This window comes from Tasmannia lanceolata, unplaced genomic scaffold, assembly GCF_043159265.1.
Source record: "Tasmannia lanceolata isolate RefF3 unplaced genomic scaffold, GAP_Taslan_0.1 ptg000011l, whole genome shotgun sequence".
NCBI lineage: Eukaryota > Viridiplantae > Streptophyta > Magnoliopsida > Canellales > Winteraceae > Tasmannia > Tasmannia lanceolata.
Genome location: NW_027518688.1, coordinates 18,536,283 through 18,552,573, shown reverse-complemented (window position 1 = coordinate 18,552,573; position 16,291 = coordinate 18,536,283). Strand labels below are relative to the sequence as shown.

The following is a 16,291-nucleotide window of genomic DNA, read 5'->3' as shown; positions in this document are numbered from 1 at the left end:
GACGATAACCATTTCTCTCTCTCACTCTCTCAGAGGGCTTATTCCCATTTTGCCATGGCGTTTTCTCACTATTTACCTGCCGTACCCCTCTTTTCTTCAAACCCTACAGAAATGCCGATGCTTCTCAGACCTTATTTGTCTTATTATTCTTCATTATCTCTGCCTCTTGATCGTCTCTCGCTCGCTTTTCCTTGTAATCGGACCAAACCCTCAATCTTCTCTCCCTTCCCAAAACCCACTCACAGAGGTTTGATTTCATCTTTCTTTTGCTCTTCTATTTGATCTTCTACTCATAGGTATGATTCCAATGTTTTTGTTTTGTTTAAGTATTTTCTTATTTGGAAAGGTGGGTGTGGGGCTTGATCATTGATTGGAATTTCTTTTTAGTAAATTGGATAGGTCCTTTTTAAAAAAAAAAAAACTTGAGCCAAATTGAAACTTGAAAACCCAACAAAAAAAATATGATTTTGGGGTCGAATCTAGTTTTTTAGACATGGGTTTGTAACTTTGTATAGTTTATCATAGTTATGCTAGAGTGAGAAAATTTTCTTTTGATGAATGTGTTCTATATGGCTTAAATTGATGGCTGTTTTTTGTCTGTTTAATGGATCGGTTAGCAGATAACATTACTTTGCGTTTGTAGGAAATTGGCATTTTAGTCTAGGATGCATTGACTATTTTGTTGTTGAAGAACAAATATTTTGAGAAAGAGCGAAAATAACTTCATTGTTCTCTATTCTCACCCTGTTATTAATAACTGTAAATTTTTTTTTTTTTGAAAAGTGGTTGATTTTATTTAAGATAAAACTGACCGAAAAGGTCAGGAAAGTAGAAAAATAAAAACAAAAGTGAATTAAGATAAAGTACAATGGATCACGGAGGCATAAAGTCAAAGGGAGCCAGACTCTCTCTAAGGGCACCCGCCCTAGCCAGCTGGTCAGCTTCGCTATTAGCTGATCTTTTAACATGATGATAAACTATAAACTATACCGTGGTTTGCCGCACAGTCCAATCTCTTCAATAAAATGTGCAAACCGCCAGTGGGGTGGATGACTACCAGTCAACCATCTTATGATTTTGTGAGAGTCTCCTTCCACTATTAGCCTTGAAGGACTGCTCGAACTTCTGCTTCATTTGACTCTGAAACTCCTATTGGTGCTGAGAAGGCCCATCTCGTAGAGCCCAAATCATTCCTAAGAAGACCTCCTATGCCAGCCCTACTTGGGTTGCCTAAGCTGGATCCGTTAAAATTGAGTTTCAACTTCCCTGGCTTGCTTAAGCTGGATCCGTCAAAATTGGGTTTCAACTTCCCTGGCTCAGGGGGAAACCATTTAGGAGCAAGGGCTTCCTTATGCATCCTATCTCCAATAACTTCTCTCCAATAATTCCAAAGATCAGTAAACGAGGTAAACCTGAAACAAGGAAGAACTTACACCCATGATATTACAAGTGATATCACCTCAGTGTATAGGAAACAACTGTAATTTTAATAAAAATAATTCTCCTCCATATGTGATTGGTGGCTTCGAAGCAAAAACTGACCCAAGCGTGGGCATCCCCGGTGCCGGGCTTTGTGAAATTCAATTTTGACGACTCTAGCTTTGGTAATCAGTGTCCGACTAGTATTGGTGGGGTCTTAAGGAATTGTGAAGGTGAGGTGTTGTGGGCTTTTGCTGGCCCCATTGGGATCTCTGATGCAACAGAGGCTGAAGTTAGAGCAGTGCATCAAGGATTGAAGTTACTAGCTAGAGATCGGATGGATAGTTTATTAGTAGAAGTTGATTCTCTAAATGTCATTAGATGGCTCAAGAAATCTCAAAATCCACCATGGCGTTTCGATCACCTATTTGATGAAATGTTTGATTGGATGGCTCAATATTCTTAGTCTTTTTGTCATATTCACTGCTCTGCTTATCAAGTGGCGAGAGAGGGAGTCTCTAAGGACTCTCTAACTCTTTTCGATTCTCTTCCTCCTTAGTTCCCTCTTTTTCTTTGTATTTCACTTTCTTGATGTATCTTGTTCTTCTTCTCTATGTATTTGGCTTTGTACTTTGACCACCTCGTTCACCTTATGTTATAAAATTGGCTATCATTTTTCAAAATAAAAATTCTCCTCCATAGCTGTGAGTATCTAAGAATCAATGACTGAGAATGTATTATAACTCACTAACTTAGCTTTGCTAACTGACACATCCTACGATAACTTCACAATGAATATGTGGTCGGTTATAGTCGTCAATGTGCGTGGGTGACATTGCTCAGAAAATCAATGTATGTAGATACATGGAGTGTATGCCTTAGTTTTTACTGAAAACGTGAATTGAGCTAGTCATGATCAGTCATATCCAATGAAGGTAATAGTTGAACAAATTTCCTCTGACAAGTATCATTATGATATGACTTTAAAAGTTTTTTGGGTTTCTAATGTATACCAGTTTGCAGATCACTTTCTAAACGGCCAATATCAAAATAAGTCAAGTTGGAAGGTGAATTGTGCCAAGTTATTCAGGCCATCTGATGATATTTATTTATTTTTTGAATGGTGCCATCTGATGTTATTTGCTTTGCCTTCACCATTTTGCTTAATAAATCCCAATTTATTCTTTTAATCATCATTAAAAAGCTTTCCCAATTTAACTGTTTATCCTTATTTTTACTTACATACATGATTGGTGGCCGAATAATTTTTCTGTGATGTGTTTTCAGCAAGGGCAGAGCTGCAGGACTCTGTTGGTGGTTTCGCTGCAAGTGCTCTTACAGAGTTCAAACATGTGCTTCTTCCAATCACGGACCAAAATCCGTATCTTTCTGAGGGAACGAGACAGGTTCTTTCTATCTTATTATAACTCCATACAATAATTGTTATGTATATCACTGTCAATGTTTAGAAATTCCGACTTGGTTGAGAACTCGACCAAGGTAAAAAGGAGTTGACTTAGGCGAATCCATGATTTCCGCAGGCAAGTTTTCATTAATTCGGTTGAGTGAAGGTTTTTTGATTGACTTTGTAGGATAAAACTAGGATCTGGACGAGAACTAGGCCAAGATAAAGCTAGTCATCTTGGGCAATTCTGCAATTGATTTGGGGGAGTTTTTAAATAGTGATCAATATCTTAATTTGGTCAAAATATGCCAATTACTCCAGTTGGATAGCTTCTCTACTTGAGCACTATATCGATTTTTTTCTTTAATGTGAACATCAAAGTTGCAAATTATGTCAGTTAGTTCATGCACCTTGAAGAGCTATATATTTCTCCCTTGGCACCATCCAGATTGCCCTTCCAAGATTGACCTCGGATCACTGTCCCTTACTCCTGGATCCAAAACTTGGGTCGTGTTGCCTCCACCCCTCCACCCCCAACCAAATTTTGATTTAAATTGGCATGGCTGGAGCACCCTCAAATCCTCAATTACTTGATAAACTCAAGGTGCCGGTGTATGAAGCTGTTGTGTTGGGATCGATGGATGTGAGACTTGGCCAACATTAAGATTTGTTAAAACAAAACTAAAATTTTGGGCTGAGGAGTTCAATGAGCTAACCAAAGGGAAGCAGAGATACTTGAGAAATTAAATGTGCATGACTACATCTGCAAAGAGAGGGAGCTCAGTGTATCCGAATCCTTGGAAAGGGCCACACTTCTGGAAGACTCTAACCATTTCATCATTCAAGAGTTGAAGCGGAAACAGAGATCCAGAGCCAAATGGTTGAAAGACGGTGAAAAAACGTCGCGTATTTTCATAGCATTGCATGCCAGCAATCGAATTAATTCTTTGATGGTAAATGGAGCAGAGCTCGAGGATCGCTGAGCTATTATGACCTAAATTGTTCCCTTTTTTCAGTCTCTGTATACCTCAGAGGGTCAGGTTTTACCCAAGTCAGAGGGTGTATAATTTGAAAAACTGGACGAGGATTGTTGTTTGGGGCTGGAAAGGCCTTTCTCAGAAGTGGACGTCATGAATGCAATGTTCGCTGTCAGGCCAGATGGATTTTGTATGACCTTTATCAAGTATGTTGGAAATGGATCAAATATGACATAATGAACCATTTTAAGGAATTCCATATTGGAAACAATATTAGTCGAAGCTCAGGAGCCACTTTTGTCACCCTTATCTCTAAAAGAGAGGGTATTGAAAACTTTTCTGACTGCTGTCTTAGCCTGATAGGGAGCGTGTATAAGATTCTCCGAAAAGTACTGGCTAATAGACTACGTGTGGTCATGGGAAATATTATCTTTGTGGATAGGGAGATGGTCTTCATTAAATGAGTATAGAATCTAGGATACCACAATATGACGATAATTTAAAACTGCTGACCTTCTTCCAGAAAGTGATTCGTTTTAGAGTGGAGACAGGGATAAGATCAAGTTTTGGACTGACCCCTCGTGTGGGAGCGGATCACAAAAAGATGATGACCTTACCCTATATAATTTGCCTTCACGCAAAGATATGTGTGTGGCCTCAATGTTTCAAAACACGACCGAAACAAATCCTAGTGGACTCGGCACAAGGGGGTCGAGTCTTGGTTGGCGCAACTGAGTACTCAGTTGACGCGGTCATAACTCGAGAGTCAAATGAGTTTTGATTGACTTTGCTTGGCAAAACACAGATTTGAACAAGAATGCGGCAATGGTAAAAGGTAGTCAACTCGGGGGAGTCCATGATGACGCGGGGGAGTTTTGATTCTTTTGAAACCCTGGTGTGGCGGAGTGCTTTAGAGGAAGGGAGGGTGTGATGGATTGGAACTTCTTTTATAGAAGGAACCTAGGTGTGGTGGCCTCTTTTGTCGACAGAATCAACCCTATTTATTTGAGGGGTTGGGGAAGTGATAAAAGGGTTTGGACTTGGACCATGGTTGGTTGGTATCTTCACTGTCAAATTGTTTTTTGATCATCTGGTCCTTCCATCATGTTTTTCTCCTGTCCTGCTAGATTATGTATGGTAATCTAATGCTCCTTTGAGAATCAATGCCTTTTGGCTGGACTGCATGCCTTGATAGGATCCTCAAGATTGATCACCTTCGAAATAGAGACACGTTAATCCTTAACCATTGTGACATATGTTTGTCTCATGCTAAGTCAGTCAACCGCCTTCTGTTACATTGTTGCTTCACTTGCTCTTGTCCTTTGTGTTGGAATGCTTTGGAGTCAGCCGTGTTCTCCCTAGTCACTTTTTTCAGTCATGGAGATTTGCTCTTGGACCTCTAGAGGAAGAATTTATTGGAACCTTTTCTTAGCTACCACACTACAGCTTGTATAGAAGGAAAGAAACAGGAGTCTTCAAAGGAGTATCCAAAGGTGTGAGGAGATCAGACATAGCAGCCTCCATTTGGAGGGTCTGTGACCTAGATGGATTCCTTAAGGATCAAGCTGAACTTTGATCGGTCGAGCTTAGGTAACCCTGGCCTGACATTTGGGTCCTTTAGGAGAGGGGCTCAGGAGGAGGTTCATGTTGTACTCCATGGAGTCAGATTGCTTGACGACATCTGGATAGAGAGGATTATTATTGAGGGGGGCCCTCAACTTCATTTTGTGGCTGAGGTATCAAAATTCCATTCCACAGCGGTTTGCAGATTCTATAGAGGAGATTCTTGACTGACTAGATGGTCACGATCCTGTGATACGACATTTCTGGAGGTCAGTCAATTCAGAGGTGAATGCCTTGGCCAGGTTTGGAGTCGACAGAGAGGAGATCATGATGTGTGATCACTTTCTGCCTTGAGCTTGGCTGCTGTTTGATTGTGTTTTGTTTATTTTTCACCCCTATACAAATCAGAACTGTATCTGCTTTGACCATCTTGGTCATTGGCTTTTGCTCATTTCATCACGATCCAACAATCGAAAGAAATAGTTTTTTTTTTTTTTTTTTGTGAAAATTTTCTAGTAATCCAAAGAAATACTTTAAACTTTGATTTTGTATACGTATCCTGTGCCTTCTCTCATGGTATGAGATACCTATATCTATATCTGTATCCTATATTTTGGTAAATTCCCGCCTCCATATGCTTATCTCTATTTGGGTATCATAGTACGAAGCATCCTCTTTTGCTTCCCATTCATGTATGAGGCCCATCATAGACCTAAACCCTTCTAAACAAACTCTCCTGTGAATTGAGTACTTCGCTCCGACTTCCATCACTGTACATAAAGGTATCACTAACAAGTTGAAGGTGCGAAACAATTGGCAGGCCCATACTCGTCACCGTATAGGCCTCCTCCCAACCATCAATGATCAATTCTCAACCAACATGCCAAAAGCCTTTGAAATGATATCAAAGAGGAATGAGAGAGTTAGTCCTTTGCCAGGGACCTCTTGCACTTCTAGAGAAGCCTCTACATTCATAGTGATGTAAAGAATTGGGCCAAAGAAACACCGCTATCATCTGTCACCTACATGAATTACCAAAATTGATCCTACAATGCATCTAATCCAAGGAATCCTAATTTATGTGCTCACTACGCTTCCCCGTGTTTAATTTAAAAAAGATGCCTTCTCCAGATCAATTTTACAAAATAATATGCATCTCTCTTCCATGATTTATTATTTCTCCTTGTTCAAATGTGCCATTGAGGCGATCAAGCGCATCGAGCAGATCCAGTGAACCATCCTATGGGGGATGCTGACGATAATAGAACTTCCTATTTTTATTTTTATTTTGGGGGGGGGGGGGGGAGCGGACGATGAGAGAAAAATCCATCTTGTAAGCTGGAAGTATGTATGTACACTAGTCAATATTAGGGTTTGGAAATTTGTAATCTTAGGAATGTTAACAAAGCATTACTAGGACAGCGGCTCTAGAGATTTGGGAGGAAAGACGCCTGCTGTGGACTAGAATAATTGAAGGTAAAAATGGAGCCCACCCCGAAAGCTGTTACTCTCATGATAATTATAGAAACAATAACTTGATGCTTTGGAGTGGAGGTACATTTTGAAGTAAATGCGCATGTTCTAGGAAGGTATCCGTTATATAGTGTACAAAGGTGACACGATTAGGTTTTTGCATGATAAGTGGTGTTCGGAATCGGCACTAAAAGTTGCATTCCTTGACCTCTATGGAGTGTTTAACCATGAGGATGCATAGAATCAAGAGTGTTTTGGGAGGGAAGACGGTCACCTATCCTGGAGGGAGGGAGGGAGCGAGAGAGACTTTTTGGCTATCCCAGATACCATGTATATCAGGAATAATGGTAGTCATAAAAGGGTTTGGATCTTAACCTCATTTGGGGATTTTAGTGTCAAGTCCTTCAACCTTCATATCTTCTAACCCCTTGTCTCGCAACTAGACAGAGTGTGAAGCATTCGAACCCCTTCCTCGTCTCTTTATATGGGAACAAAAGAATTTGTCGATCGTTTGTTTTTGCATTGCAGGTTTGCCAGACAGGTGGTGTAGGATCCTTTATAGATTTAGCATGTCATGGGTCTTCCCTCATCAGCTTCCCGATCTTCTTCTTGGTATGCTGTGCCTTAGCCCGAGAAAGGGAGAATCCTATTAGAGAATGAAATTCATGGTATCAGAGAGGGTCGTTCGGACCTCGCCCTGAGCACGAGCTGTAGAACTTCATTCTCCGGCGGACGGCTTGATCCGTCGTCCGCCGGGCCCCAACAAATCACCGTTGCAAACACAACTTTTCTTCTTCCTCCTCTTTCATTTCTTTTTCTTATTGTTGTCAGGCTCTCGTGCTTGGATTCTGTTTCTTATAAAAGAAAAGGGTCTTCTTGGCCTTGACTTCACCATGGTGAGGCTTTTCAATGGGATTGGCCCAAGGATGCTTTCATCCCTTCTGTTGAGAGTGGGATTTCTAGATTTTTGCAAAAGGCATATCAAGAAGAGGTGTAAGAAATGCAGCCTCATATTTTTTTATCATTAGGAAAATAATCCCATTCCAAACTTGATAATGACACCCTCCAATAAGTTCTATTCTCACTTTCTTTTTCTTATGAGCCTCTTTTGTGAAACCCTCTCATTTGATATCTTCACTACTCATTCCTCTTGTGTTTCACAAACTACTTGCATCTACATGATAATGACAGCCCCTCAATTTTAATTTCCATGAGGTTGTGTTTTTCTGTAGAGGCACCTCTCTTATGTCTTTGTTGGCACACTATTCCCCATTTTTTTGCTATTTGCACCTTCTTTTGTAATGCCGTGTCCAATTTTTTTGTCAAGATTTGCATCATTGTTCTTGATCGCCAATTGTCGCTCATCTCTATACTTCCATCTTTTTTCTCTCAGTTTATCTCTTCTTTGTTGCCCATTCTGGCATTTGTCCATGGTCCGGCATTGGTCCATAGTGACTCATTTCTTGCCCATTTCAGCATTGGTCCATAGTAACCAGTTTCTTGCCCATTCCGGCATTGGTCCATTGTGACCCTTTTCTTTTTCCCATTCCGGCATTGGTCCATAGTGACACTTTTGTTAGGATCGGTATTCCAAACCGACCTATAATTACTCGCGCATTCTGGCTTGAGTCATTCGTTGAGGCTCATCTTCCAAGCGACATATTCTTCTGCGATGGCAGGAATCATCATCTTATTCGGCAATCAAACATCACTCACCATCATTAGGGGATCTTCATCAGCGTCCAGAAAATCGTGGCAGTGTGCATCAAAATTTACAAATTTTTCACCATTTCAAAAAAAAAAAAATTTACAAATTTTTATATTTCTTTTTGGGAATATCTATTGTAATCAAACGTATATCGATTTTCAATCCATATACGTTTGAGGGGGCATATTAGAGAATGAAATGAAATCAAGATCAAATATTCTGAGATTAGAAGATTTGATTTGATTAGGCTATGTTGGTTGGTTGGGTTAGATTAGGCTAGTGAATTAGATTAGGATAGTGTCTTTCCATAATGTCTTACTCTCTTGCTATGTTTATCATTTGAGTGTTCTATAAAAACACTCCTTGTGCTTAATGTAAATTATCCAAGAATTAGTGAAAACTCCTAAATTTATCAAATCCTATGGATAGTTGCGCTATTAGCATCAGTATGGGTTCTCCGGAAGGAGAGGAACACTTGGTTGTTCAAGAGTGTGATTAAAAGCTCATACTTCATGTACATGAAGATTATATCCCTTATAATCTCTTGGGTGAGGATCATTTCTTGCTTTAGCTTATGCACTAGCTCAAACATAAGGCAGTGCTAGAAGGAGATATGTTCCACTTCGGAAAGGTCAGAGCACATTGTCCCTAGATGGACCCCCTCGAGCCAGGTTGGCTTAAGCTTAACTTTGACGGTTCAGTATTGGAAATCCCAGTCCAACTACGATCGGTGGCCTTCTTAGAGATGAGGTAGGAGGCATCAACTGAACATTTTCTGGTCCCATTGGGTCTAAAGATTCTGATGAGGTGGAAGTCATGGCACTATTACAAGGTATTTGGATCTTGGATATGTTTGATATGGGTCACCTTATGGTTGAGGGAAGATGGACTGGTCACATCCTCTCCGTGGAGGTTCGCACCACTTTTTGAGGAGATCTAGGATCGGCTAGCTGGTTTCCCAATTAGAGTTCATCACCTTTGGAGATCTGCTATTAGTGAGATGGATCGTCTTGCGCTTGCCGGGGTTAACCAGGCCAGCTTGGAGATATTTGACTTCCTCCTTTAGCTTGTTCTATTATTGTTCCTATCCATCTTCTATTTTCTGATTGTATTATGTCGTTTGAGTCTTCTGACCCCCTTTGTAGGGAGCTTTAGTTTCCTAATCAATTAAATGATCATCATTCAAATAAAAGAAAAGAACAAAGAAGACATTGCTTTTCTATGTCCAAAAGCAAAATTGGGCAGGGAGAGCCTGTCAGTCAGTGTCTTGTGCACACTCCCAACAACAAACATAAAATCCATCACTGCCACTTTCTTTCGAACCAACATGATGTTGACTTAAATTCTTCCTTATCAGCGAACTCCTAGAGCACTTAAATCGGGTCCTTGTTACCTAACTTTTTTTGTTAAAAAAGAGTCTTGTGTCAGACACGATTAAAATTAGTCGTGGGAATATCGGTCATCACTTTGTACACACGATTTTAAGGTTTAACTGTCCATTCATGGTGGGTCCTACCATGGATAGACCGTGGTATAGAATCAGACTGATTTGACAATCCTAGCCATTTGATTAGTGGGCTATTGCTTAGTAATGTTGGACCTTGGACAATTTTATTTTTATGCATGGATCTTTCAGTGTGTCCATTCATACTTGTACCGAGTTTTCCTTGAATTACTTTAATAGGTTACATTTACTAAGTTATCCAATGACTTTAATAGGGTACTTGCAGGGATTGAGCTCGTTGCTCAATTGGAAAGTGCAGTCTTGCATCTATGTGGTTACGGGTTCAATCCCAGATTACCTGCCAAAGATAAAAGTCGAATTTTGCTCTGTAAAATAACTGCAGTATTTTATTATACTTGTGTTTCTTTGAACGAGGCATTTATCAGCGCCTCGTATTTTTTTGGGTAGGCTATCTGTTCCCCGTCTTATGGTCTTAAATGTGGGTTTTAATTTTCCCTTTGTAGGCTGCGGCAACTACAACTGCTTTAGCAAAAAAGTACGGAGCAGACATCACAGTCGTTGGTAACGCCCATCTTACCTCTACTAGAGCTATTCCCTTTCTACCAGTCTTAGAAAAGTAAGCTGTAGAGGAAAAGACCTTCTGAGTAAAGAATTTCAAGGGATATAGAACTTGATGTTCCTTGCAGTGATTGACGAAAAACCAAAAGAGTCTATACCAGAGCACGACACTCAACTTTCTAGCATCCGATTTCATCTTCAAGAAGGTTGGTTTGCTCTGTTATTATACTGAAAATGATACTTATGATCTTGGAACTGATAGTATTTTCGATTTGATTAATGTTGGTCTGGTTTCATTTTGTGTAGGTGGGTTTCAGGAATTCAAGCTAATGGAGCGTCTTGGGGAAGGAAAGAAGCCAACGGCAATCATAGGTGAGGTTGCCGACGATTTGAATTTGGATTTGGTAGTGTTAAGCATGGAGGCCATCCATTCAAAGCATGTGGATGGGAATCTATTAGCAGAGTTCATTCCATGTCCTGTTTTACTACTGCCACTCTAGTTTAGATAACCCACATCTCCATTTCATTTTCATCATTTAAGCCTGTAACCAAACTCAATGTCCTCTGCTAGAAATTCACGACTCACAAAGCTTCATGATTTATGTTCCTCAAATCTTCCTTGTTGTATGAGCAGTGAATATGCTTCTGTTTTGCTTTTCTATCATTTTCAACAGTTTCTTTGGATTACTATAACATGTGAAATGATTTCCACACTTCCTGTTTTGGTAATGACGCTTACTTTACTAAATACTTGTCTAAATTGCCGTTGATGGTGATTTGAGAATCAGAACAGCCTCGAACGATTTAAGTGTGGAATGAGGAGTGCCCCATTTAAAGCAAGGGAGTGTACATATCATTTTTCCATTACAATCTGAATTCGTTTGTTCACCGTTCGGGCATTTTCAACAATAGGCTCAATGCTGAAATTTTCAGAGTTTTTAGTCCATGGTTGGGCATCATAATGCCTTGGAAAATCAATAAAATGGGAAGGTAACAAAAGTTCGGCACCACAATTTTGAATCCAGTAATCAGTTTTGAACTCAAAATTGATTATCAAAGTCCAAAACGATCAGGGCCTTACCATTCCCCCTTAAGGGTGTCCAAAGGAGGATTGGGTTGACAAATATACAATACGCGCGGATATGATTATACAATTAGACTCGGTTGCTTTGGATTTTGAGAATTGATTGCATCTAAAACTGATTTTTGGACTCAGAAACGATTAAAATGTACATTCTATAACCAAGTGGATTGAGCTACACCAATGAAAGGGTCTTCTCCCGCACCAACACAGATCTTGTCATGTTTTTTCACCTTCAACAGGGAAGCAGAGGTCTTACCATGGGCTACAGACACAAAATTACATTAAACGAAATGACATTATTAAAAAGCATGGGTTATTTATAATTTCTATGTCTAAGATTCATTGGGGCTTCTCTAATAAATCCCCTTGTTTTAGTACTGATAGTTTCTTCATGGACTTATGTTTGCCTGTTCCTATTGGTGGAAGTGAAGATCCAATGGTTAATTTATTTATTTTGAGAAATATTTCGAATATTCGTTGGGCTCCACGATATCCAAAATCACAGCCGTTGGACAATCCTAACAATCTAATTAGGGTTGAATGAGGACTTTTAGTTTTCTAACTGCCTGTTTATCGTGCTCGAAAGCCCATTGATCACATGGTCAGGATTGCTCGATTTGTGAGATTCTCAGCATGCAGTCTATCATTGATGAGGCCATCAGATGAAGGGTTTGGATCACGTCGATGTAAGCCACATGTAGGATTCCCATCAGATGAAGGGTTTGGATCACATCGGTAGTACCTCCGTTCAGCCTAACGTTCACTTATAGGCATCCATGCCCCACCTTTACCTTCTCAAATGAACCCACTTTCACCATTGTAGAAATCCATACTAAACAGTTTTCCTTTTGATTAAAGCCAGCACTTATTGCAGTTCTTCAAGTGAAGAATCTATTGAGCTTAGAGAATTCAATGCAAAAGCTATATCCGACCTTCATCTCTTTGAGTCCCTTGATTTTTCTCCTCCCCCATACCCGGCCACTTGAAAGCTTGTTCTTGAAAGTGTTGTATTTTGCGTAGAAATGGTTTGGCTTTGGTGGGAAGGTGTGGAAGTGGGTCTAGGGCCCATAGGGAATGAGAGGCCTTTCAGGTGGCAAGAAAACACGGCTGTTTGATTTTGAATAGCAGATGAAAGGTGGTGATGTTTTTTTTCTTCAGGGTTAGTAAAGAGCTCCCTTCCTCGATTTCCAAACATGTTTCTTTTGGCTTGCTGATAGTATATGTCGATTATCTCTCTCTCTCTCTCTCTCTCTCAGCTATCGATGAGATGTTTCTAAGACTATTTAGTTGGGTTATCCCTTGATATATTCTTGTAGGGTGCAAAGGAGTTAGGTATGCATATGATGAACTGACTAAATTGTAATGATTGTATTATTATCCTTCTTTGCTTCTTGTTAAGCTGAAGTTGTAAGTCTTGTAGTTTGCATGGCATGAAAACTCTCTGTGCTGACTAATTGTAATGATTGTATTATTGTCCTTCTTTGCTTCTTTTTTAGGCTGAAGTTGTAAGTATTGTAGTTTGCATGGCATGGAAACCCTCTCTCTCTCTCTCTCTCTCTCTCTCTGGTTGCTATCGATGGGATGTTTTTGGGGCTATTTTTATCTGCTTTTTTCCTTGACATCTTCTCTTGCAGGGTGCAAAGTATTGGAGAAAATTTAACGGTAGAGATGACGGATAATGGAAGTTGAGAAACTTCAAGGCGGATTGTCACTTTCCATAAGACGATATTCGCCCCCACCAATTGTGTGCAAGGAGAACCACGGATTCACCTCCAAGATACAATGAAGCTCGGTGAATCTTTGTCAATTGTTTGATGACGTTTTGCACTAAACGGCAACAATCCCCGAATGACAAATGGATTTAACAAGTATGCAAGATGCTAGTGACTATTTCTCAAAAATAACAACACATTAGAGAGAAAACTTCAAAATCGACAAAACCAAATTTTGAAAAAGCTTTAAGAGGATGAAATTTGCTTTCGAATTTCTAAATTCAGTCTCCACTTGCATTTTCAGATTCCATGTGAAATGGTGAGTTTCTGGTCATTTTATAGACCTTCTAGTGCCATTTTACTTTGAATTGCACCCTTTGGTGGCACCCGATCAAGATGGTGCCACCAAACAGAGCCATCTTTAGGAATTAATTCTCCATGTAACATCAACTACTCATGTGCATGTCCAATTGGCATCACTGATTCCACATAAGTTGACATCCGTACTGCTCACCAAAGATTGACTATTTTCATCACACAGATGGAAGGCGGGCAGCTTGGAAGTGGAAAGTGATTCCTAACACAATTTCATGGGTCAAAGGGATATGTGACCGGCCATGGAGACTTGCCAATCTCATGGATGAGATTAAAAATCTGTGTCTGCATGGTGTATTATCATTTTCTCCCATTTCTATAAGTGTTAATGATTTGGCTAATTGCCTAGTCAAATAAGGAGCATCTAGTGTTTCATTGTATATGGGGTAATCTTTACCCTGAACTGAAGTGCAGTTGTAACCCTTTATTCTTAATAAAATTGGTATGTATTTCAAAAAAAATAAAATAAAATTACAAACCCAATAAACTAATTATATGAAGACAAGAAAAATTCCGAAAGTTTTCAACTTCTATTTCCTCTTTGCTCTTCTTCGAAAGAGAAAATAAAGGGAGAAAAAATATTTACAAGATTGGGAATTGGAACCATCATAAATATTACTGATGCACTACTATTTCTTGTATTAGAAGCCTTCTGCCTCTGTTAATGGTAAGAAAACACAAATAAACATGCTCTTCCAGCTCCTCTAGCTGCTCTAGAAAGCAAGACTTATTATTCTTAAGCTCCTTTACCACTTCTTCCAATAGGTGCACCGTCTTGTTCTTCATACATATGCTAATCATAGCATTACTATGCTCGATCTCATCGTTCAATCGTGTTATGAGCCGACTCATCGTGTCGAAATCCCTATTGAGGATATAAGCCCCCCTTGCCGCCGCATCGAGCTGCGCCCCAAGTCTTGTTAGGGATCTCAATTTAAGCCGACGCAACGATCTGATCTTTCGCTTCAACAATTTAGTAGAAGAACTAATGACAATTGGCGTGGTGGCAATGCCAACACATGTATGTGCCGCGAGGAATATTGTTGCCACCACAATTCCCCCTAAAGCAGCTATGAGGCAGATTCTCAAACTCTTCTTGCAAAATCTAAAAACTTTCGCCCTTCGCTGGATCTTTTTACGTGTAGAAGTTAGCCGTTTGAGCATGGACTCAAAAACTTCATGAATTTGGTGAAATTGCACCCGGCTCAATCCTGATAACGGGTTTTCGAGCTTCGCAAACTTCGTGAAATCGGAGAACATGAGCCGACATTGTTCCTCGGTGTAATCCGCGGTGACCCTTTTGGTTAGCTTAAGAACCCTTTGAATTATACTATAATTTACGCGAGTTTGATTGATGGACTCAAGAAGGAAGCCACAAATCTTGCCGGCTTCCAAGCTGCCCGCGAAGTAGTCGAGGATTAGGGCATGGAGGTGGGACTTGTTGATCATGGCAAGTAGGGCTTCTTGGCGAGGTTCGATTAGGTATTCAGAGATTTGTACATATGAAGGTAAGGGAGATAAGGGGAGGCGTTCTTCATTTGTTCTTCTTAGTTGGCCTTGAATTTTGCTCCACATTTCTATGTAAGACTTTGTTCTAAAAGCTTCCGTGTATTCCTCATTGACACTTAACTTGTTTTGCAAGTTACGGCCGCTATCCCTTGGAAATTCACCTAAGAAGATGTATGGAAGAAAAGCCATCAGAAATCTTGAGAAACCAATATTCATAAGCTAGCTTGATATTATCTATACTTCTAACAATTCATGAAAAAAGATGAAATTATTTAACTATAAAGAAGGGAAAATACAACTGCATATAAAAGCTTTCTCATCATAAATGAAACCCTATAATTGCTTATTAATTGAGAACCAGAACAATGAAATACTTAGTGTGTGATCATACCGATAGTAATGCATTGGATCCCATTAGAACTCCCAATTTTATGGGTGTGTTTGGCAAAGAACAGCACTAAGATTTATGATACGGTTGGATTCTTGAATACCCACTTGGGAAAATCTAAAAGAGCTTGCCTTATGAATTGGCAAATGGGATCTTTGCATCCAAAGTTTGTGTACTTGGTTTTATCCCTTCATTAATAGAGTTTTTATCCCATCTAAAGATTAATCAATCTCTTTGGAAAAAAAATGGTACGTACTTGATTTTTCTATGAATTCATTTTCACAATTAGAAAAGAATATAAAAACCATCTACTCATACAGGAACCAAATTGAGGAAAGGAAAGATTTTTATATTGCACTCACCTCTTGATCTACTATGGAAAAGGAACTTGGGCCACATACTCTTCTACTGAAAGAGAAACAGAAACAAAATATCTTCTGTGATTCATTCAAGGTGCTCTACCATATATAGATATCTCTTGTTGCTTTTATTTTTCTTTATTTTTTCTATGTTGGGGCTCTCTTCTTCTCCTTTGTTTTACCTTGAAAAGGTTCTCACCGCCTTTGGAACGACAGCTTTTGCTTCTACTGCTACAAGTCACAGGCTTTCGAAGGAAGGGAAAGAGTAGAGAGTGTAAAGAAAGCAAGCTCCATCT

At 39.6% G+C, this 16,291-nt stretch overlaps 2 protein-coding genes across 3 annotated transcripts; one reads left to right on the top strand and one right to left on the bottom strand.

Moving 5' to 3' along the window:
- LOC143886537 (cell wall integrity/stress response component) lies at window positions 1-11,281 on the top strand. The gene is made up of 5 exons (XM_077390547.1): window positions 1-247; window positions 2,707-2,825; window positions 10,514-10,571; window positions 10,697-10,774; window positions 10,875-11,281. The coding sequence occupies exons 1-5, from the start codon at window positions 55-57 to the stop codon at window positions 11,066-11,068; spliced, it is 642 nt and encodes a 213-aa protein (XP_077246662.1). The 5' UTR covers window positions 1-54; the 3' UTR covers window positions 11,069-11,281.
- A 2,902-nt stretch (window positions 11,282-14,183) lies between these two features.
- On the bottom strand, window positions 14,184-16,291 carry LOC143886200 (UPF0496 protein At1g20180-like). Of its 2 annotated transcripts, none has more exons than XM_077390150.1 (2): window positions 15,999-16,291; window positions 14,184-15,409 (listed from the first exon to the last, which is right to left on the bottom strand). In XM_077390150.1, exons 1-2 carry the CDS (start codon window positions 16,033-16,035, stop codon window positions 14,355-14,357), a joined length of 1,092 nt encoding a protein of 363 aa, XP_077246265.1. In that variant the 5' UTR covers window positions 16,036-16,291; the 3' UTR covers window positions 14,184-14,354. The 2 variants fall into 2 exon arrangements, with proteins under 2 accessions (XP_077246265.1, XP_077246266.1); XM_077390151.1 differs by lacking the exon at window positions 15,999-16,291 and adding an exon at window positions 15,640-15,929 and having other exon boundaries at window positions 14,185-15,409.